Here is a 22,486-nt window from a genome sequence, read left to right as displayed (position 1 = left end):
ATTTCCTCAATTCCCATGTTTTATCTAAATATCCATCCCCAATGTTTATCCTGAGTTTCAGTTCCACATCACTTGTTGACTCTTAGACATTTCAAACTGGTTGCCCCAGAGACATCTTAAACTCAGAATGTGGGGGGGCGGAGCCAAGATGGCGGCTGGTAAGCAGGGACTAGAGTGAGCTCCGTACAGAGTCCCTCCAAAAACCTATAAAAAATGGCTCTGAACCAATTCTAGAACGGCAGAACTCACAGAACAGCAGAGGGAAGCAGGGCTCCAGCCCAGGACAGCCTGGATGGTCTCTGGGTGAGGTCTATTCCACACGGAGCTGGGAACTGAGAGCTGGGAACGGAGTGGAGCAGAGCCCAGCTTGAGCGGCGTGGAACAACCAAACTTGGAGTTGGGCGGATGGGGCCCCTAGTGCCCTGAATATCTGAGCTGCGGCAGTTACCAGACCCCTCGACCCACAAACACCAAAGACTGCGGAGAAGGTTAGTGGGGAAAGCTGCGGGAGTGGAGGAAGTGGAAGGAGTTCGCGGCTTCCAGCCCCGGGGGCAGCGGAGGTGGGGCAGCTACAATTGCTGCTGCTTCTGGCCCCAGGCCCACCTGGTGGGAGGAATTAAGTGGCGGATCAGAGCAGGAGTGCAAAAGCCTGCTGAAGATCTAAGCCCAGCCCAGGCTGGGGGTTCTTGGGGAAGGAGCAGTGCAGGTCTGACAGAGCTGGCACCTCCCCCCCCAAACGTGGAACATAGAACTCGTTAGTCTACAAGCAGTCATACCCCACTGAAAAACTCAAGGGTCAAGTTAGTTGGTTGGGAATATGGCCAGGCAGTGAAAACGCGCCCAGATTCAGTCTCAGACTTTGGATTCTTTCTTTGGTGACAAAGAAGACCAAAACATACAGCCTAAAGAAGACAACAAAGTCATAGAGCCTACAACAAAAGCCTCCAAGAAAAACATGAACTGGCCCCAGGCCATGGAAGAGCTCAAAAAGCATTTGGAAAAGCAAGTTAGAGAAGTAGAGGAAAAATTGGGAAGAGAAATGAGAAGGATGCGAGAAAACCATGAAAAACAAGTCAATGACTTGCTAAAGGAGACCCAAAAAAATACTGAAAAATACACTGAAGAAAACAACACCTTAAAAAACAGACTAACTCAAATGGCAAAAGAGCTCCAAAAAGCCAATGAGGAGAAGAATGCCTTGAAAGGCAGAATTAGCCAAATGGAAAAGGAGATCCAAAAGACCACTGAAGAAAATACTACTTTAAAAATTAGATTGGAGCAAGTGGAAGCTAGTGACTTTATGAGAAATCAGGATATTATAAAACAGAACCAAAGGAATGAAAAAATGGAAGACAATGTGAAATATCTCCTTGGAAAAACCACTGACCTGGAAAATAGATCCAGGAGAGATAATTTAAAAATTATTGGACTACCTGAAAGCCATGATCAAAAAAAGAGCCTAGATACCATCTTTCAAGAAATTATAAAGGAGAACTGCCCTGATATTCTAGAGCTACAGGGCAGAATATAAATGGAAAGAATCCATCGATCACCTCCTCAAATAGATCCCTAAAAGAAATCTCCTAGGAATATTGTCATCAAATTCCAGAGCTCCCAGATCAAGGAGAAAATACTGCAAGCAGCCAGAAAGAAACAATTTGAGTATTGTGGAAACCTAATCAGAATAACCCAAGATCTGGCAGCCTCTACATTAAGAGATCGAAGGGCTTGGAATGCGATATTCCGGAGGTCAATGGAGCTAGGATTAAAACCTAGAATCACCTACCCAGCAAAACTGAGTATCATGTTCCAAGGCAAAATATGGATTTTCAATAAAATAGAGGACTTTCAAGCTTTCTCAGTGAAAAGACCAGAACTGAATAGAAAATTTGACTTTCAAACACAAGAATCAAGAGAAGCATGAAAAGGTAATCAAGTAACGGAAATTGCAAGGGACTTACTAAAGTTGAACTGTTTTGTTTACATTCCTACATGGAAAGATGATGTGTATGATTCATGAGACCTCAGTATTAGGGTAGTTGAAGGGAATATGCATATATATATATGTATATGTTTATGTATGTATATAAGTGAATGTGTATGTATGTATATATCTATGTGTATATGTATGTATATGTATGTATGTATATGTGTGTGTGTGTGTATATATATGTAAAAGAGAGAGAGCAGACACAGGGTGAGTTGAAGATGAAGGGAAGATATCTAAAAGAAATAAAATGAAATTAAGGGATGAGAGAGCAACATACTGAGAGAGGGAGATAGGGAGAGATAGAATGCGGTGGATTATCTCGCATAAAGGTGGCAAGAGGAAGCAGTTCTGTGGGAGGAGGGGAGAGGGCAGGTGAGGGGGGAATGAGTGAACCTTGCTCTCATCAGAACTGGCCTGAGAGGGAATACCATACATACTCAGTTGGGTATCTTACCCCACAGGAAAGAAGAGGGAAGAAGATAAAAAGGGGGGGGGATGATGGAGGGGAGGGCAGATGGGGGTGGAGGTAATCAAAACAAACACTTTGGAAAGGGGACAGGGTCAAGGGAGAAAATTCAATAAAGCGGGATGGGTTGGGAAGGAGCAAAATGTAGTTAGCCTTTCACAACATCAGTATTGTGGAAGGGTTATACATAATGATACATGTGTGGCCTAGGTTGAAGTGCTCGACTTCTTAGGGAGAGTGGGTGGGAAGGGAAGAGGGGAGAGAATTTGGAACTCAAAGTTTTAAAATCAGATGTTCAAAAAAAAAAAAAAGTTTTTGCATGCAACTAAAAAATAAGATACACAGGCAGTGGGGCGTAGAAATTTATCTTGCCCTACAAGAAAGGAAGGGAAAAGGGGATGAGAGGGGAGGGGGGTAATAGAGGGGAGGGCTGACTGGGGAACAGGGCAACCAGAATATATGCCATCTTGGAGTGGGGGGGAGGGTAGAAATGGGGAGAAAATTTGTAATTCAAACTGTTGTGAAAATCAATGCTGAAAACCAAATATGTTAAATAAATAAATTTAAATTAAAAAAAAAACTCAGAATGTCTAAAACTGAACTTTCAATATTTCCTCTTAAATTCCCCTTCTTCTGAACTTTCCTATTTCTCTCCAAGTTACCTCCACTCTTACAGAGTCTCAGATTTGAATTTCAGCACTATCCCTAACAAGTTGTCTCTCAGATCAAGTCAGTTGTCATATCTTGTTATTTCTACCTTTACATCTCCCATATTCCACATCCATCTCTTTCCTTACAGCTTTGACCTTAATTTGAGCCCCAGTCTCCTTTGGCCGAGATTATTGCAACAGCTTTCTAATTGATCCTCTGCCTCAAGTCTCTCACCACTCCTACACGCTGTTGCCAAAGTAATTCTCTTTAAGTGACTCTCCTATCCAGCAATTCCGATGACTTCCCCTTGCCCCAGCATAAAATATAAATTCATCTGTTTAGCTTTTAAAACCCTACAAAATCTGTCCGCAACCTGTCTTTCCAGCATCATTGGACATCACTCCTCCCATAGACCAAATCCAACCAAACTGTCTTTTTCTGTTTCTCAAACAATATACCATCTCCCATGTTGGTGCCATCTTCCGTACCTGGAAAGCAGTCTCTCTTCCTTTAAGATGTAGCTCAGGCTCTATTCCTGAATCTTTCTGTCTTTTAACTGCTAGTACCCTTTCTCCCAAACTACCTTGCATTTAACTACATTGTATATATTTGTATTTATTCACTTTTATCTTTGAGCTGTTCATATTTTTACGTGTATTTGCTGTCTCCTTCATCAGAATATAAACTCTCTGTACTTGTGTCCCCTGGCCTGGCATAATAGGTGCTTAATAAATACTTGTTGATTGATGAAATCAGTAAACATTCAAGTGCCTGGAGATACAAGTAAAAATAAAACAGCCCCTGTTCTCAGGGAGCTTGCTGTCTAATAATGGGGAGAAAACATGCAAACAACTGCATACAAACAAGCTAGAAATAGGATAAATTTGAGATAAGCAACAGAGGAAAAACATTAGAAGAATTGAAGTGGTGGAGAATAGGCATTTAAAAGGAATATAAACTATATCCCTACATGTGTGGCATCCATATGTGTGCCTGTGCCATGTGTATATCTGTCATATGTGTCCTTTGATGAATGTTCCTTAGTCAGAGGGCTTCCCTATGTGTGCACCCTCCATATGTCAAGCATGTTCATTGCTTTTTACTAGTGGAGTTGCAACCTCTGAGAGAATATATCCCAGTTGTGCATGGGGGAAATCTTTCCTGTAATTTTTCTTCTATGCTATTTAAAAGTGACATGATTAAATTTGAAAAGCATATAGTCAGTCCCTGACTTAGAGACTTTTGACTTATATAGGTCAGAGTTCTGTCCCAGATGGAAACAGCTGCCCTCTGCCCCCTTATTCAGAAAATCTGGATAGTAACTTGCCTAAAGAACTGCCTTCTTTTATGTATAAGCATGAAGTCATAGACTATCTAAGCTGCAAGGAACCTTAGAAATCAGCATGGTGTCACAGAAAGAACACTGGATTTGAAGTCAGAAGACTACACTCAGCTAATTAGCAAATGTGACAAAAGATAGAAATAGGCAGTGTTGGAGGTACTATGCAAAAAGAGACACTATTATGATGTGGGTGGTGCTGTGAATTGATCCAAACATTCTGGAAGGCAATTTGGAATTATGCTGGAAAAAAATACTTTAGCTCAGAGATCCTACTACCAGGTTTGTCTGAGTTTTAGTTCAGTGTTCAGAGATTAGAACAGAAATCCTTAGCAGTAAGTGAGGTAAGACTTCCTGATCCAGTAGGTGGATCAAGAATTAATTGTGGGCCAGGATTAAATTTTAAAAGTATTTATTTAGGGCTCAGATATGATAAAGGCCCTGCTCTTAAGAAATTTACAGTCTCATGAGGAGGACAAGTGCATAAGTAACTATCATACAAGGAAGCATGAAATAAGTTCAAAGGAGAGGTTGAAATAAAGGATTATGAAATTATTGAAGAGAGCTCACCTCCACCTGAGTGAGGAAGGGAGGCAAAAGGCAATATCTCCTGGAAGTATCATACAATTTGGCCGTGAAGGAGGGGAGTGAGATCAACAGATGAATATAATGGGGTGAGTCTGTTCCATGGTTTAAGCCACAGAAGTAAAAGAAGAAAGATCAAGAAGGAGGAATGCAGAGTAGTCAGTTTGTGGAATGCAGAATATGTGAAGGAGAGTAAAATGAGATAAGGTCAAAGATAGGTTGGAGCCAGATGGTGGAAGGCCTTGATCAACAGGTTGTATGTCCCTGGATTAGAAATTCCTAATCCTCTTTAGGCCTAGGCAGCTGTGCCAGGGAGGGCTGTTCTTGGCAGAGTTGGAAATAGCGCTGCTTCGCTGTATTCTTCTAAGATTGCACCTCCCTCCATCTTTTCTTAGTTCCCATGGGGAAACTTCATTTATGTTTAAGTGCAGCCAAATCCCTCGGCATGTTCAGGGCTTTCCTACTTCTGTACCTTTGCTCACGCTGTTTTCTCCAACTAGAATCCTTCTCTGCAATATGAATCAATCAATCAAGCATTCATTAAGCCTCTGCTATGTGCTTGAAAGATAAGTATTAATACAGAGTAGTAAATGAGTAGTTCAGAAGTAAGGTATATTTAGTATTTGTCGGAGGGAGTTACCTTCTTAGAAGACAAGAGATGGCTAAGTTTACATAGGCAGAGTAGAGGGGGGATACTTCATGGTCCAGCTCAAATGTATAAGCAAAGTGGAGGAAGAAGAGTCTTCCAGGCAAGGGGAACAGCATGACTAAAGATCCCCAAGTGAGAATGGTTGTGCTATGTTTGGAGGTAAATAAGCAGACTACTTTGACAAGACCAGTAAATTCCTATAGAGGATGGGTGAGTGGGAGGTTTCAAGGGTCAGATTGTGGGGAACCTGGAATGCTATAGACTTTTTTTCTGTAGGAATATGGAAACCATGAAAGGTTTTTGAGCTGGGGAAGGACATGCCCAGAACATTGTTTTCAGAAGATTCATCTGATGGTAGGAGTAGGATGGGTTGGAAGGGGAGAAACTGAGTAGAGAGAATATGAGGGAGACTTGAATTAGTCTGGGCGTAAGGGATGGGCATGTCATCATTTACCTTTTTTCCTTTTCATAAATAGGATTTACAGTTTCCAAACCTGATGTCATTTCCTTGCTGCAGGAAGAGGAAGAACTGTCTGGCTCAGATTTTCAAGGAATCCAAGATACAGAGATCTCAAGAGACACCTACACAGGTGAGTGAGAATAGCTCCCTAGGGACAAAGGGTAATGACAGCCTAGCTAGTTAATGAGGTATTTGAAGTTTTCAGTTTAATTCAATTTGTGTTTCTGGAATACCTTTCGACTTGTCTGTATACCTATGAATCTCTGCTCTGTGGGCTGCAGGTCTTCTCAGCATCTGAAGGATGGAATGAGACTGGGGCAGGCAGGTAGGCAACAAACATTTATTAAAAGCTTACTATGTGCTAAGCACTGTGCTAAATGCTGGGGATACAAATATAAGCAAAAAGAAAGATTGTCCTTTCCCTCAAGGACCTTACATTCTACTGGGGAAAGATAACACATAAAAGGGAGCTGAAAGGAGGCAGGAAGAGATAGAAGATGCCTACATGGTGGGAAAGTCTGAGAGAGTTAGAAGCACAGCTGGGGGGAGAGTGAAGCATGGCTGCCCCAGGCCCATCCCCAAAATGGAGGTCCCAATTCACTAATGGGAGACAGGGGCTAGTTTGATGGAGGGAAGTTCTATGGTGAGAAGTCCCATGGTGCTGAGAGAAGTTCCACTGTGAGAGCACAGCCATCGTGGTAGTTAAGTCTGTGACAGTCAGAAATACAGAAAGGTGGGAATGAAGACAGTGCCTTTCTTCCCTTTCGCTCCATCTGCTGTCATCTCTTTGCCAATCACAGCCAACTGCTACCTTACCCATGATCAGGAAGAACTCTAGTTTAGGTGTGTTAGATCATTTGACCTCTAAACTGAGCTTGCCTGCCATTAACTCACTTCATGATCTTGGCTAAATCCAGGGTTTCTTTTGTCAAGAGGGTCTTGGACTTAGTGGTGTCTCTGGTCCCTTTCCAGTTTTAACATTCCATAGTTTTATGACATAGTAAAATATAAGGTCCTGAAGAGGAACACTGTTTTGGTTTTATCTCCAGTACTGAGCCTGGTACTTTGCACATTAGTAAAATGTGAATTGAGTTGAATTGGATTGGATTGGCTTAGCTTCCCAAGTTCAGCTGTTCCTGTTCTAGATTCTCAGTCCCTCTTATTACCACCCCTGGGAACTTCATTGTTATTCTCTCTGAAAAGAGAATATACAAGCTCCTCTTTGCCCCTATGTAACTTGTGTTCAGTCTGCTCATCCTAAGATCTTCCTGTTCATTCCTTCTAGCCCATGCCACTAGTCAAGGTACATAACTTTTTTGATGGGCAGGTAGAGGATGCCAGGGTCTAGCCCTGGGCCTTAGGATTCCCTGACCCATTGGTCAGTTTCTAAGGTGACTTTGCCTTTGGCCTCCAGACTTCTGCCTTTTGCACCTTACTAAATTTCTCTAGTCACTAAATTCCATTCTGAGGCACTGACTTTCTTGGGTCCCTGAGCCAGTCTGGTGCCAGATCTAAACACTAATTTCTTGACCCCCTGCCATTCCCACTATTGAGTGGCCTTTCTTAATGCCCTCTTCCCTCTTAACCTTCTCCCCCATTTTCACGTAATTCAGATTATAAGAGGACATTTTCTAGGGCTTTTTTTTAATAAGGGAAAGAGAATATGCGAATTTAAGAAATCTGAGAAGGTAAAGTAACTAGCAGTGTACAGGAAAAAATTCTACAGAGATCCATTCTGAGCTTTCTGACTTCATCCTTAACTAAAGTTCTTAAGGATTAATGTGGGCGATCTCTGGGCTCAAAACTTGACACCTCTTTTGCCTCCAGATGAGAATGGTATCTTTGAAACACATCTAAGCCAAATTTGAGATTCAACCACCTAGGCCCTGTTGACCAAGGTCATTGGTGTATTTTTCCTATCCTGTATTCATTCTTAGCTACTTAGGAAACTTCCTGATAATAGTCTTTTGGCATTTCACCCAGAATATGGCTACCCTGGGTTAGCTTTTTCTTGTTTCGCTCCCAAACTCCAAGGGCCAAACAGAAGAAATAAAAACAGGCAAATAAAACAGTTTCTAATCAGAATACTTCAACCAGATACATAGACCATTCCTTTTTCCTAGCACAGGGAAAGGATGACATTTGGATTTTCATTTCCTCATTTCAGATTCTGAGTCTGAGATTGAATTGTTAACTCCAAAGCAAGAAGTTTCAGAAGAAGGAGAAGAACATGAAGGGATGTTGAAAAGTCTCCTCAGGAATGTTCCTCGAGCACCCAAATTTGCCGAACCCTGTGAACGGGAGGACAATTTAGAAAGGCAGATGGGAAACTCTGCTGGGGGCAGAGAGAGGATATCCCTCTCCCAGAAGCGAGGGTCCTGGCATATGACAGTCCTTCACCAGGAGGCTCCCCCAGTGGAGGGGAGTCAAGGATGTGATGAATTTGGGGGAAGCTTTAGTCTGAGCTCAAGCTTTATGACACGTCAGGGAGGCTCCATAGGAGGGAAACCCCATAAATGTGATACCTGTGGTAAATGCTTCAAATATAATTCATTACTTATTAAACACCAGAGAATTCACACTGGAGAGAAACCCTATGAATGCAGTGATTGTGGGAAGTGCTTCAGAGGGTGGTCAGGCTTTATTCAACATCACAGAATTCACACTGGAGAGAAGCCTTATGAATGTAATGAATGTGGGAAAGCCTTCAGTCACAGTTCACATTTTACTCAACACCTGAGAATTCATAATGGAGAGAAGCCCTATAAATGTAATGAATGTGGGCAGGCTTTCAGCCAGAGCTCAAATCTTATTCGACACCAGAGACTTCACACTGGAGAGAAGCCCTATGAGTGTAGTGAATGTGGGAAAGCTTTCATTTGGAGCTCAGTGCTCATTGAGCACCAGAGAATTCACACTGGGGAGAAACCCTATGAATGCAATGAGTGTGGGAAAGCCTTCAGAGGGAGGTCTCACTTTTTTCGACACCTGAGAACTCACACTGGAGAAAAGCCTTTTGAATGCAATGAATGCGGGAAAGCCTTCGGTCAGAGCTCACAACTTATTCAGCATCAGAGAATCCACTACAGAGAATAACCCCAGGAATATAATGTAATGAGTGTGGGGGATGGAGGCCTTGATAGAGCAGAGAATCTACTTTGGGGCATGAGCCCATTAAAAAAAATTAAGGTCCTAATGGAAAAGGTTCTTGTCTGTCTAATTCTCTTTGTGCAGCAACCTAGCCCAGCACCGCATGCAGTGAGGTAATTAATAAATACTTGGTGATTGGTGATAATAAATTCTTGTTTATAACTGTGTAAAATCCTTCAGTGACTTCTCCCCTACCCTATTTACTGAGGGGTCACAAGAAGAGAAGAAAAATAGGGAAGCATATTGTCAAGGGGGAAAATCAGAATTTGGGAAATACGTGAGTGGTGGCCAATTCCACGAAGATCTCAAGGCCTAGAGAACATTAAATGGAGAACACTAGATTTGGCTGAGAGGAGATTGAGGGTATATAAGAAGGGCATTGTAGGTAATTCAGCTACCACCAGCATTACTGAGCTCCCACTTTGGGTGAGTTAAAAAGACAGGATATAGCATTCATGTCCTTGAGGTTCTCAGGATGGAGGAGAATAAATGTTCTTAGGTAGCCACTAGGCAAAGGGGACCTTGAAGAGGAAAGAAAAGTTGACTTCACTTCTCCTTACTCCACAAGGTCTCTTATTTCCACCTCCCTCCCTATTGTTTCTTGCCCTTCCCTTCTCTACCCCTCCCATTTTTGTTCCTTCTCTATTTCTACTTGCTGTGAGAGGGGCAGGGTGTGGTAGAATAGGGGGTCCTTTGTGTGTAACTGGTGGCCAAAGCAAAATCACTCCCTACCCCTTAACTGTGTACGAGTAAGGAACTAGGTTTAAAAGTACCTTGATAGAATACCTTGCAAGGGACACCACAGTATCAATAATAAATTATTTTTAAAGTTCATTCAGGGTAGGATTCCACTTATAGCTTTAATGAAGTCACTTGATAGTGCAAAAGACTTACCGAATGATAAAAGAGAATCGGAATTCTAGAGCTGGAATTCTAGTAGTTACCTAGTCCAACCTTCTACCCCATGTAGGAATGAATCTATGGCTTTCCTAATAGATGGTTATCTTGTCGCTGCCTGAATACTTCTGGTGATAGAGGACTCTAACTGCATTGAGGAGCAGTTTGGGTCTGATTTTTAGGAGTCTAGTCCTTATACTGAGCTGGAATTTGCTGCTCTATAACACCCACTCAGTATTCACATTAATCCTCATTTGGCCCTCTGGGGCTAAACAGTTAAATCTCCTTTTTTATATGACAACCCTTAAAGTAATTTGAAGGCATATTATGTTCTTCCTCAGTCTTCTCCAGTTACTTCATCTAAGTCTCATGACCTAATCCCTTTCATCCTGATTGTTTTATAGATGTGTTCCAATTTGTTAATGGTCCCCCTTAAAATCTGGTGCCTAGAATCTTACAGGTCTAATCATGACATATAAAAAGAGATCCTAATTTTAAAATTTCTTTCCTTCCTAATATGTATAGAGAGTGTTTCCTGTACTGTCTTGAAGTAGACACATTAGACCAGATAATTGCCTGGATTAACTGGATTAGCCTCACAAACCCATCTGGTCCTGTGCTATATCCCATAGAGAACCAAAGGGATATGTGGTAGTAGATCATGATTGTCCCTAATGGTGTCCTCAGAGAACTCCAAAACATCTTGGCTTACCTTAGTGATTTGTTACAGATATATCACCAAAGAGTTCACATAATAGTATTTTCAAAGTTCATAGGTTCAGCCTTATATACCCTGTCAGGGCATTCCTAGCCACCATGGGTTGTATGATGTAAAACTTGACATAGTCTATCTCAGCTTACCTCTCAAATTTTAAGGAGTGTTCCTTTGTTTAATCTAGCATTGGTGAACATAGCCCTCTTTACCCCATTCCTACCATTCATCATTTTAGGGACTTCAAACATAAAGTAACCTCATTCCTTTATCCTTAGGATTTAGGAAGCTTAGAGATAGAGTAGTCCATCTGCATTTTACAAATAAGGAAACTGGGGCTTGGCAAGGAGAAGGGACTTTTCTAAAATCACCTTGGGAGCCTAGACTTGAACCCATGTCTTCCATCTAGTTCTTTTATTCTTGAGGTCTTATGGCCAGAAACTGATTTGGCAGCCCGTGGTTTTATACATGCTTTTTAGGTTAACATTTGTCATTTTGTTTCTAATAGTCTTCTCAATAATAGCACATTTGGCGCTCTAACTCCCCCATCTCATTTTTACTTATATTCTAAGGTTCTGATATTGAGCTTTTCAGGATAACAACTAGTTCACCTGATAAATTATATCTCATCAGCAAGAAAGAGTTTAAGGAATAGGATCCCTTGCTGCCACCACCACCCTCCCCCCAGTTCTCCCACTCAAAGTAATATGCTTATATTTAACAGCTTTCTAAAGCTGAGAATTTACCCATCAATTGCAATAGTGGGTATTTGGGGTCAGATTTGTGTGTGTGTGTGTGTGCACGCATGCGTATGCATGTGAGCATGTGCATATGTGTGGGTACATGTGTGCATGTGCTCAGGAAAAATGGAATGCTAGAGTTAGAAGGGCCCATATAAGTCACCTAGTTCAAGTCTCAGAACATGAATTCTCTACAGCAGTCCCAGCAGTTTTAGTCTATGTGTAAAGTTCTCCAGTGATGGGTAACTTACAGTCTAGCAAGGCAGCAAATTCTATTTTTCAACAGCTCCAATTCCTTCCTCATTGTGGCAAGACCACTTATTCAAGGTCCAGCAACCCTTCCTCTGATAACAGACCTAGTTGTGTTCTCACACCTTCAACTATTGAGACCTAGTATCCTTTCCTTTGAAGTATTATTTCTTTATCTCTGTTACCCCATCCCTCTGTCCCTGGTTATCTCATTTTAGACTTCAAGCTTTCCAATGCATGAGTTAAAATATAAGCTAATAAGGCCTTCTGCTTTAAGTATTTACTGCTCTGATTATTATGAAACATCCTTTAAATTGCCAAATAATGCAGTAGACTGGACAGTCATCTAATCCAATAGATGGAAAATATTGCAGATGAGAAAACAGCTCAGAAAAGTTAAGTGACTTGCCTAAAGTCACATAGGTAGTAAGGAGGCAACCCAAGTCTAATAGGCTACATATCCAAGCCTTAGCAATGCACTATGCACCTCTATTTGTTAAGAAGTTCTGTTGAATGAAAATCTGACTCACTATGACTTTCAGCCTTTGGGCATATTTCTGCCTTCTTGGATCAAGAGGAACAAATCTTATCTCCCACATAGACTCACATATTCTCATGATAGAAAGACATCTCAGAAATCACGTAGGCCAAACCAAACCCAAAGCATGAATCCACTTAACAGGATGATCATTTAATATTGGAAGATTTTCATTGAATCTCCCCTTAAGTTTTCTCTTCTTCAGGCTAAACATTCCCATTTCTGCCAAATTTCCTATGACATAGTCTTAATTCCATTATCCTGAATGTCCTCCAGATAGCAATATCTGCTGGAGGGCAGGAGACACTATAAACCACACAACAGGCAGGCTATATACCAACATGGCTTCAGGGCAGGAATGGAGTCATAGGTCATGTATTTAGGGCAGGAGGGAATTAGAGGTCATCTAATCATAGATTTAGAGCTGGAAGGGGGAGGACATACGGCCAACTCCCTCATTTTTCGGATGATGAAACTGAAAGGCCCAGCCTACCCCCAGTCTCTGCCCCTTGTTACAGATGCCCAAAGTCACATAGCTAGTGAGTAGCAGAAATGGGATTTGAATGAAGATCCTTTTCTTCCAAATTGAGTGGTCTTTCCACTATACCATGAGGCTTTTGTTAGGGGACAGCTTGACAGGGGAAGCTCTGACAGTTCTTGTGCCTTCAAGTTGTTGGCAGTTCTTAGACTGGTCAAGGAAGCCTTGACCACTGAGTGTGTACAATCTTACTTCCTGCATCCCAGGATCACCTGCTGCACCTGGAAAGGCAGGACAACAAAAGCTCCCATTTGTATGGTGTTTTATTGTTTACAGAACATATTCTTCGTAATAGTTCTATAAAGTAGGCAATGTAGTCCGTCCTCATTCTTCAAGTGAGGAAACTATGATTTGTAGAGGTTAACTAAGTACTGTGTATTTTGGAAGTTTTAAGAGATGAGTATGACAAGTCAGTCTCGCTGTTTCCAAAGATGTGTTGGAGTTCTGTCACTGAGTGAGAGGATCATCTCATACTCTATATGTGGGAGGGACACTCAGAATCCCTTGCCCTCCCCATTCTGATCTTTCAACTGACTTTAAAATTTCTCTTCCTACTGTCTTTTCCCTCTTATCCATCCATTAATTTATGTTCATTGATGTGTTCATTTTAAAAATTTCTGTTAGGCATTTATTGCTGCCAGGCTCTGTTTTCAGGGCTAAAGACAAGAAAACACCCTTGCCTTCTCAAATGTGGACATTATGGTTGCTAATGGGAGTAGAAAAAAAGAATATTTGTTTAAGAAAAACTGATAAAAATAAACTTGAAAAGAAACACAATTTCTCAGTTACAATGTTGAGGAGAGACACAGACCATTCTGAAGACCTGTCTTCGTTTCCCGCCTGACTGCACTCCTTTGGATTTCCATCATGCCCCAGGAATCTCTTCATCCTGCAAGATCACATCAGTCCTTGTACTCAAAATCATCAGTATCCTCTGCTCCTCAGGCCCCCTTGGACTGGAGGACAGAGCAAAAAACTCTTCCCATTTAAGGACAATGCCCAGGCCAACCATCTCTTCATTTCCTGGCTTCTGTCTTTTGGACTTCTCCATCATGCCCCTGTATCAGGTACCTTTCTCCTGTACCCCACCCCACACTTTTCAGCTTCCTTTTCTGCTGTTGTCTTCCCCCATTGGAATGAAAGCTCCTTGAAAACAGGAACTTTCTTTTTCATATTTGTATCCCCAGCACTTAGTACAGTGACTGGCCCATAGTAAGTGTTTAATAAATGTGTATTGACTAACTGACCAGCTAGAGAACTGCCCTTTGGAAGAATGTATCGAAAAGAGCCCATCTAAAGCTAGTGCAATGACTGAGGTAACGATGGCAGCAGAGCATTATGGTCCAACAACTCATTTGCCTGTGACTTTTAAAAGTCATAACTGAGAAAGAGCCAATCAAATAACTGTTTGGGGATTATAAGACTATATAAGGACTGTTAGGGTAAACTTGACAGAAAGGTGGATCTTTTGAATTTTACATCATAAGTGAGAGATAGGTAACTGAGTATGAGGAGCCTCTGACCTGAGCTGTTAGAAGCTATAGGCCGGCATGAGAAAAAGCTATAGACAAAGAAAAAGAGGGGGGCAGCTGAGAAAATAGAGAAAGCTGAGCACAAGAGGAGTTAGAGATAGAAGGCACAAGAAGTGAGGAGAGGAGCTATTTACAGGAGACAGAATATAGCAAGCCAACAGGTGCTCAGTCCACTGAGAGAGATGCCTGCTGCCTGGTAAGCTCTGCAGCTGCTTGAAGTTCAATATGGAGGGCTGCCTGAGCTTATGTTCTGTAGTGTTATCTATAACCCAAAAGAGGGGAATTCTCCCAAGTGGTCCTTTGTTGACTTTTTTGCTCTCTCTGGTTTGAGAAAGAGAAACAGAAAGGGAGAGACAGGTTTTACATCTGCTTTGCTGTGTGAGAAGAGGCTTGGCTTTCCTGAAAGCTGATCGTATAAAACATAATCCATGCTTTTTGGAAAAAATGGCTGGGGATGGATTCTTAGTCCTAATTGCTATCTTTGGCTTGATAAGGAGAAAGTCTTCAGCTCCCCAAAGCAAATGTGAAGCGTTTGGCAGTTCTCAGCATAGGAGAGTTTCTAGTCACTGAGCATAGCATTTTCTCAGCATTTTCCCAGGAACAGATGTGTGCTAAAATAGTTTGTCACTGTTTGAGCAGTCCAAGGGTAGTAGCAGAGCAGCAGTTTTGCCTAGCAGATGGCTCAATATGTCAAAGTCATCTAGACTTGTTGTGAGGTGGCCTGGGCACATAAGTTTTCCCTACTCACATGCCCCCCTGCTAGGTTTCTATAAAGTTCTCACCATGAACATTGTGTGTGTTGGTAAAGAGTTTGGCCTTGGTTTGTGGTTTAACTTATATTTTGATTATTCCTGCTCTCACCTTTTATTAAGTAAATATTATTATCTTGCATAGTATTGAGAAAAGATTATGATTATTCCTGCTTTTGCCTTCTGAGTAAAAATGTTACAGTTATTCTTGCTTTTGCCTTATTAAGTAAATGTTTCATGTTTAAAAGTTAATAGAGTCACTGTGACTGATTTTCTGTAAATGGGAGGCACACAGGTTGGGGCTCAGGAGCTACAATGGTGTGTAGAAGTGTATCCGCTCTTTCTTCACCCCACTTCATACAAACACAATAGGATTAACCTCAGGATCCTGAGGATAGACGGTTGGAGTTGTCATCCTGTGGTTGGGACCACGGTCAGCCCTCACTTTTGGAGAAAACAAATAAGGCTTGCTTGGGGCAGGTGAGTGACACAAGTCTGGGGTAAGCCCCCCAACCCTGAGAGAGAAAGGCAATGCACGGCTGCGTCTACAGGATGTGCCAGTTAGAGGCATCAGACATGTATGCACGTGCACGGTTGTCGTGTCAAAGGGTGGGCAACACATGCACATGGAGCAGACAGAAGACAAAAAACATGTGCCATGAGGTCACCTCCCATCCCTCAAGAAAGGCAGCACTGCCTCAGGTGGGAGGGACAGCTGTGCTTCCTTCTGCCCCTCCCCCTCTTCACACCTTCCCTGCCCCGCCCGCCTGATGTGACCATAGGGCTTAGCTCCTCCTGAATTCCTAGAGCGTCCAACACACGGTGAGGCGGTGACATGCGGAAGTGCGCACCACTTGCGGGTGGGGGTGTGACGGCCATCGGCAATTGTGGCTCTCAGGGTCTCCGTTTCCCTCAGCAGTCCCTGGCTCCGAAGTGTGGCCAGGCCCCCCCCCCCCCCCCCCCCCCCCCCCCCGCCTCCCCTCGGCCTGCTGTTCTCGGAGAAGGCGAGGCAGGCCTGCCCAGCTCGGGGGCAGGGCACCATCCTGGGACTTCCTTATGCAGACTTTCCTCCCCTGAGAGGCAGGAGGGAGGTAGGGTGCAAAGCTGGTAGAGTGGCATAGCATGAGCCCTGCACTCGGACACCTTCTCTGACCCCTACTAGAGCCCTCCCCTGCCCCGTGGGGACGTCGTATGATTCGTCTAATTGACGCCCCCACCCCCCACGCCCACCTCCACCTTTACCCACCCTGGCCGCACCAGCCTCTGGCCTCTAGTCTCTTCCGGCTCTCGAATTGTGTGGAGCCAGGGAGAGGTGGCCAAAATGCCCTAGGAGGGCTCTTTTTTTTTTTTTCCAGAGCAATAAATAAACATTTATTAAGCGCCTATTATGTCTAATCGCTGCTATACAAAAAGAGGCAAAAGATAATCCTTGCCCTCAGAGAGCTTATTATGCCAGTAATATTTATAAAGCCAGCTATATGCTAGATAAATACTACATAATTAACAGAAAAGGCACTAAAATTAAGAAAGGAAAGGCTTGCTACTTTACTACTGACAATTCTAAATTTATGCCATACCCATTTTATGTAATGAGTGAACTGGCTTAATTGATATGGAGCTCCCCATTACTGCAAGTCTTCAAGGAGAGGGAATGTTGCATAGGATATTCATGCAGTTATCAAGGGCTTGGACTACGGTGTATGAGCTCCAAGAACACTTGCAATTCTGTGATTCTATGATTAGTTCTATTCCAATAATAATCTTAATTTTGCTAAAGAATTTAATGTCTTTAGGCTACTCTATAAATTGTAGAGTGTTGGGGTCTCCTCTCCTCTGGGGGTCCTCGTCCACCAAGGACCTGTCTCGGCACGCGATGATGAGGCGGGAGTCAAGGTGGAAGGCACTCCGATTTATTGGAAGAAATTATCCCTTTTTATAGGGTTTGCACTACATGGGCATAAGCAAGTGGCCAGTGGGTATGAGGATCACAGCATGGGAAGGAACAGAAATGTTGCAGAGGGACAGGATAGAAATGTTGCAGTACGGGTATATTGTTGCACTTTGTTCCGGTATGGGTATCGGTATGGGCATGGGAAGGATCTGGATTGTTGCAACGTATGGTACACCATGGTATCTACAAGGGTATGGGAAGGATCAGGACTGTTGCAAAGCGGTATCTGTAGGGGTATAGGAACGAGGGGGAATGTTGCACTACAGTATCTATGAGGGCATGGGAATGCTTGGGCATGTTGCAAGGTGGTATCAGAGCTGTATGAGCTACGTGAGACACGAGGTGGGATGTCCCCGTAAAGTATCAAAGATGTTCCAGTAAGTAAAGAAAGTAACAAAGCATTGCGTTAGGCACTGGTTCAAGAGCATTAGGTAATGGCCAGCTGGGTCCCTCCTTCTGGGCTTGTGTGTCCCTCGTGGACAGGCTCTGCCTGCACATGTAGGTAGACTACAGGGGCTTCCCAAAGGCGGAGGCCCTCCCTCCAGGTGCCTGCTGTTCCACTCCTACTAAGCCTGTCTGGTTTACCCAGGAAACAGGCCAAGTGCTAGGGTCCTAACAGCCCTAGGGTCGGCACCAACCCCTTACAGTAGAGCAGTTGCTAATCCACAATAATAGATTGGGTTTCTCCCCTGGGTGTTTTCTCCATCAAAGAAATCGCAATTACAGATAAAAATTCTATTTGGATTCATCCTTCTGGTGTAAGAGTGGTTAAAGATCTCAGCTCCCAGTTTGCGTATTAAGTACAATGACTTTTTGAAGAGGCCGGTAGCGTAATAGACAAAATGCTGCCCCTGTCATTCTACGGCAAAACAAATTCCTCTGGTATTTTAAAGCCCTTTACAATCTTGTCTTTAACCTAGTTCAACATACCGATTTCATATAACTCCCCCCACGTTGTATGCAAGACAAGCAGACATACTTGTTCCCAATACACAACATTCCATCATCTCCTGTTTTGGTCCCTTTATAGAAGCTGTCCCCATGCCTTAAATTCTTTTCAGCCTCAACCCTTCCACCCTCCTCTTTGAATCTCTAGCTTCATTCAAGACCCAACTTAGGTGCCGTCACCTACAAAGAGTCTTTCTTGTTCACCCCCTCCCCATCCCTTGCCCAGTTGTTAGTGCTCTTTTACCCTCCCCCCACCCCCAGAAATTACTTTGGATTTATTCATCTGGGTACATGTATCTCTCTAATGGATTCTAAACTTTTCAAGAGCCAGGACAGTTTCTTGTTTCACTTTGTTTCCCTAGTACCTAACACAGTACTTATAGGGGGTGCATATTATTACATGCTCATTGAATCGTTCATGGGCGAGTCACTTGACTTGTCTAGCCACAGTTTCTTCATTTGCAAAATGTAAGTTATAATACCTATGATGTCTACTTTGTAGAGGTTTTTCGAGGCTTAAATGAGACAATATATAAAGTGCTTTACAAACCTTAAAATGCTAGTATTATTGGATCAGTTGAATCATATCTTCAACAACCACATTCCTCAGTCCAGAGGTAGGGCTGATTTGCTCTGTACACACTATGTTCTTAAGAAATGTTTGTTAATTTTGAATTTGAAATTCTCCACATTCTTGGGCTTTTTAAGAGAGGGTAACTACTCAGTTGTCTGAGAGTATCCAAGAAGATTCAGAGACTGGAGACTCTGTATGAAGATTGATTGGAGGAAATTGGAACATTTAAAAGATGGGGTTGGGAGGGAACCGGGAGAAGGGGAATGATACCTACCTTCAAATATTTGAAGAACTGGCTGTATGGAAGAAGGATCAGATTTTTGCTTGGGAGCAGATCGAATGATAACTAAGGAGAGAAAACAAAGCTGCTCAATTTTTATTTTGCTTCTGTTTTTACACCAAGGAGATGACCTTTGCACTGGGAATAAGGGAACAAAATGGCCAGTGTAAGTAAGGAGATAGTAAGGGAGCACTTAGTTACTCTTCATGAATTCAATTCATCTGACCCAAATGAATTACATCTTCTAGTAAGGAAGGAGTGTGTGTGTGTGTGTGTGTGTGTGTGTGTGTGTGTGATGAACTGCTGTCAACATTTGAAAGATTGTGGACAACAGGAAAAGTACCTTAAGACTGGAGAAGAGCAAATATTCTCACTTTCAAAAAGGGGAGATTGCAGTGTAGACTTCAATTCCTGGGAAAATTCTAGAGTAGATCATTAAAGAGATGATTGGTGAACATCTGGAAAAGGAAGAGATGATTACAAAGAGCCACCATGACTTCATCAGTCATACAATAAGTATTAAGTGCCTACATGTGCCAGGGTAGGCACCTTGGATACAAACACAAAGAAGGAAATAATTCAGTTAAGTGGTTGTCAGGAACTTACAGAGGCAGCTAGGTGGGAGGGTGGATATACATGCTGGGCTTGGAATCAAACAGACCTGAGTTCAAATCCAGACTCAGATGCATACTAGCTATATGACCCTGGGCAAAGTCATTTAACCTGTGTCTTAATTTCCTCCTCTATAAAATCGGGGGTAATAATGGCATCTCCCTTCTAGGGTAGTTGTGAGGATAAATTGAGAATATTTGCAAAATGCTCTGCATGCCTTAAAAATTATATAAGTGCTAGCAGCTGTTTTACTTGTGTAGGTTTGTTGTGAGTATTGTTATTTCTTGGTTTTCTTATTATTACTTTTTAATTGGGGATATAAGAATATTTTGTATGTGTATACATATATATACATATCTCATATAAAATAAAACTAAAACAAAAATACACAAAAAGTTAAATACAAGGTAGTTTGGGCACTAGGGCAGTAGCAATTGGGGGCATCAGGAATGGCTTCATATAGAAGATGATACTTGAGCTGTGTCTTAAAGGAAGAAGGACAATAAACTGGCAAGTTAAGGGAAAGTTGTAGACACAATTTGCCTAGATTTTAGCAAAGTATTTGATATAGTGCTATTCTTGTGGAAAAGATGAAAGCTATGGAGGTCTTCAAGTGAGGAATGAATACTTTGGGGGAGTATTATAGAGGGAATTGGTTGGAATAGATGGTTTCTGAGGTCCCTTTCAGATCTAAATCTGTCACATTGTTTATATTAGATCTTACATTAGATTACATTAGATTACATTAGATCCAGGGTTTTTAACCTAGGTCTTTTAGCTCTTAAAAAAAAAGATAGATAGATAGATAGCTATATTTCAATATGATCGATTTCTGTTGTAATCTATGTATTTTATTTTTTTATGCATTAAAAACATTATTTTGAGAACAGTACCATAGGCTTCACCAGACTGCTGAAGGAGTTTGTAACACACAAAAAAGTTAAGAACCCCAGAGACTAGAAAGACATGAGATTCAATGATTCATAACATTTCTACTGTCTCTGTGTCTCATCCCCTCATAAGATTGTAAGCTTCTTGAGAATGGATACTCTGTCTTATCTAAACTTTCTGTCTTCTTGGCATGTGTTAGGTATTTTGGAAATGTTTGTTGAATGAATTAATATGTAAATGAATGAGATACAAACACATTTAAATTCTAAACTATTTAGTGGTTTTGCTTCTCAACTACCTGTGGTCTCTGCTGGGATTTGGTCAAAAAATATGAGGGCCTTTTTTCCCCATGTTGTATAGTGGAAAGCACCATGTATATGATTGAGACTTGGACCCTGGCACTAAATTAATTGGCACTAAATTAACTGGATACCTTGGGCAAGTCTTTTTACTTCTCTGGGCTTGAGTTAATCTGTAAACTGGAGTTGAACTAGATTATTTGTCAGGTTCCTTCCAATTCTTAAGATTCTTTAATATTTTTGAAAGTCTTCTGTGTGCCAGGCATGAGATTGCAAGTGTTAAGAAAACTTTTCTATGTTTTTTCCTATGCCTTATTAATCTTGGTTTATTGGCATCATGTCAGTTTTTATCAGTTAAATATGCATTTAGATTTGTAACTACTTAAGTCAGATTGGTTCAGTTCTGCTGCACTAATCTCAGTTAACCTTAGAATGATGGAGCATATCTAGTTAACTTTTCCCATTCCTTCAAGGATGTTTCTGGGTGCTGAAGTTTTGATCTCTAGATCACAGTATTTTCCTCACTCTGCTGTGCTTTTCATTTAACCAGGTCTCAGCTGTGAATCCTGATAGGTTGCACTGGAAAGATGGAAGCCCTGAGGCCAACACAAGAATCCTTCCCTGTTCTACCCTCTGTTAGCTTCTGGGCACCTGGGATACATGTTCAAATTCAGCATTGAGAAGCGCTGCTCTGTTTCTATTATCTTCACTGTAAGAAAAGATAGTATGGTATTTGGTTTTGCTCCCACAGAAGCTGTCCATATAGCTTAGTTAAAGTTTACCTACCAAGACAATGGCCAGTCGGGGGTTAGGGAGGCTAAAGAGGCAAAACCGGTTGATCAGTCCAAGCTTATCATGTCAGTTCAAGGGTTAGGTCCTGGTCAAGTGTCCAGGTCTACTAATCTACATAATTTGCATATGTTAAAGAGGGAAGGTAGGGAAGTAAGGAATGTAGACTAATCCTAACTCAGACAAGGAAGATAGAACTAATTAACTTCATTTTTGCCTCTGTATCCTTACTATCCTACCTATGTAAACTGTATAACTTAAGACAAACATGTAAAAAAGTAAAGAATGGAAACTAACCATAACTCAAAGAGCTTTTCTCACATTCACTATGGTACTATGGTACTCACCCCTTTCAGTTCTCTGTCCACCCATTTCCTTATGCCAAAGGTCAGCCTTGTCTGTCCTCACTTTCCTCGTCACCATTTTTCCTCTGATCCATGACTTTTAATTTTTCCCATCACTCTCACTCTGGAGACTTGGTTCGCTGCAACTGAGGCACCATTGTATTAAAAAGAGGATGACTTTTACTGACTATAGATACAAGGTGGAACATTAAGATTTACTGCCTACTCTTTCCCTTTCCAACCCCAGTTTGGTGTCTCCTGTTCATCTTCCACCTCATCTTCTGGAACAAATAAAATAGTGTATATAAACTGAACTCTTTCCCTTTCTACCCCTTTGATTATCAGTTGATGTTAGCCAGATTTAATTAGCATTTAGAAAGATGTTATTTATTTTATAAGCATAAAAGCCATTTCACAGTTGATAAATGGTCAAAGGAGATGAATAGGCAGTTTTCAGAGGAAAAAATCAAAACTATCAATAGCCATATGAAAAAAAGTCTCTACCTCTTTCTCTTTGGCGAGGTGGCCAAGTGATGGGCACAGCACTGCAGAG

General features: G+C 41.9%; 1 protein-coding gene across 1 annotated transcript in view; it reads left to right on the top strand.

Moving 5' to 3' along the window:
• GLI4 (GLI family zinc finger 4) overlaps nucleotides 1-15,497 on the top strand; it is a 32,771-nt gene extending 17,274 nt beyond the window's left edge. Inside the window, exons 3-4 of the mRNA XM_036760980.1 lie at nucleotides 6,157-6,270; nucleotides 8,308-15,497. Coding sequence (XP_036616875.1) covers nucleotides 6,157-6,270; nucleotides 8,308-9,236 — 1,043 coding nt within the window. The 3' untranslated portion in view covers nucleotides 9,237-15,497. The remainder of the gene's footprint in view (nucleotides 1-6,156; nucleotides 6,271-8,307) is intronic.
• Nucleotides 15,498-22,486: the final 6,989 nt, after the last annotated feature.

This window comes from Trichosurus vulpecula, chromosome 1, assembly GCF_011100635.1.
Source record: "Trichosurus vulpecula isolate mTriVul1 chromosome 1, mTriVul1.pri, whole genome shotgun sequence".
Lineage (NCBI taxonomy): Eukaryota > Metazoa > Chordata > Mammalia > Diprotodontia > Phalangeridae > Trichosurus > Trichosurus vulpecula.
Note: the sequence above shows the minus strand (reverse complement) of the source record. Positions and strands in the feature narration are given on the sequence as shown.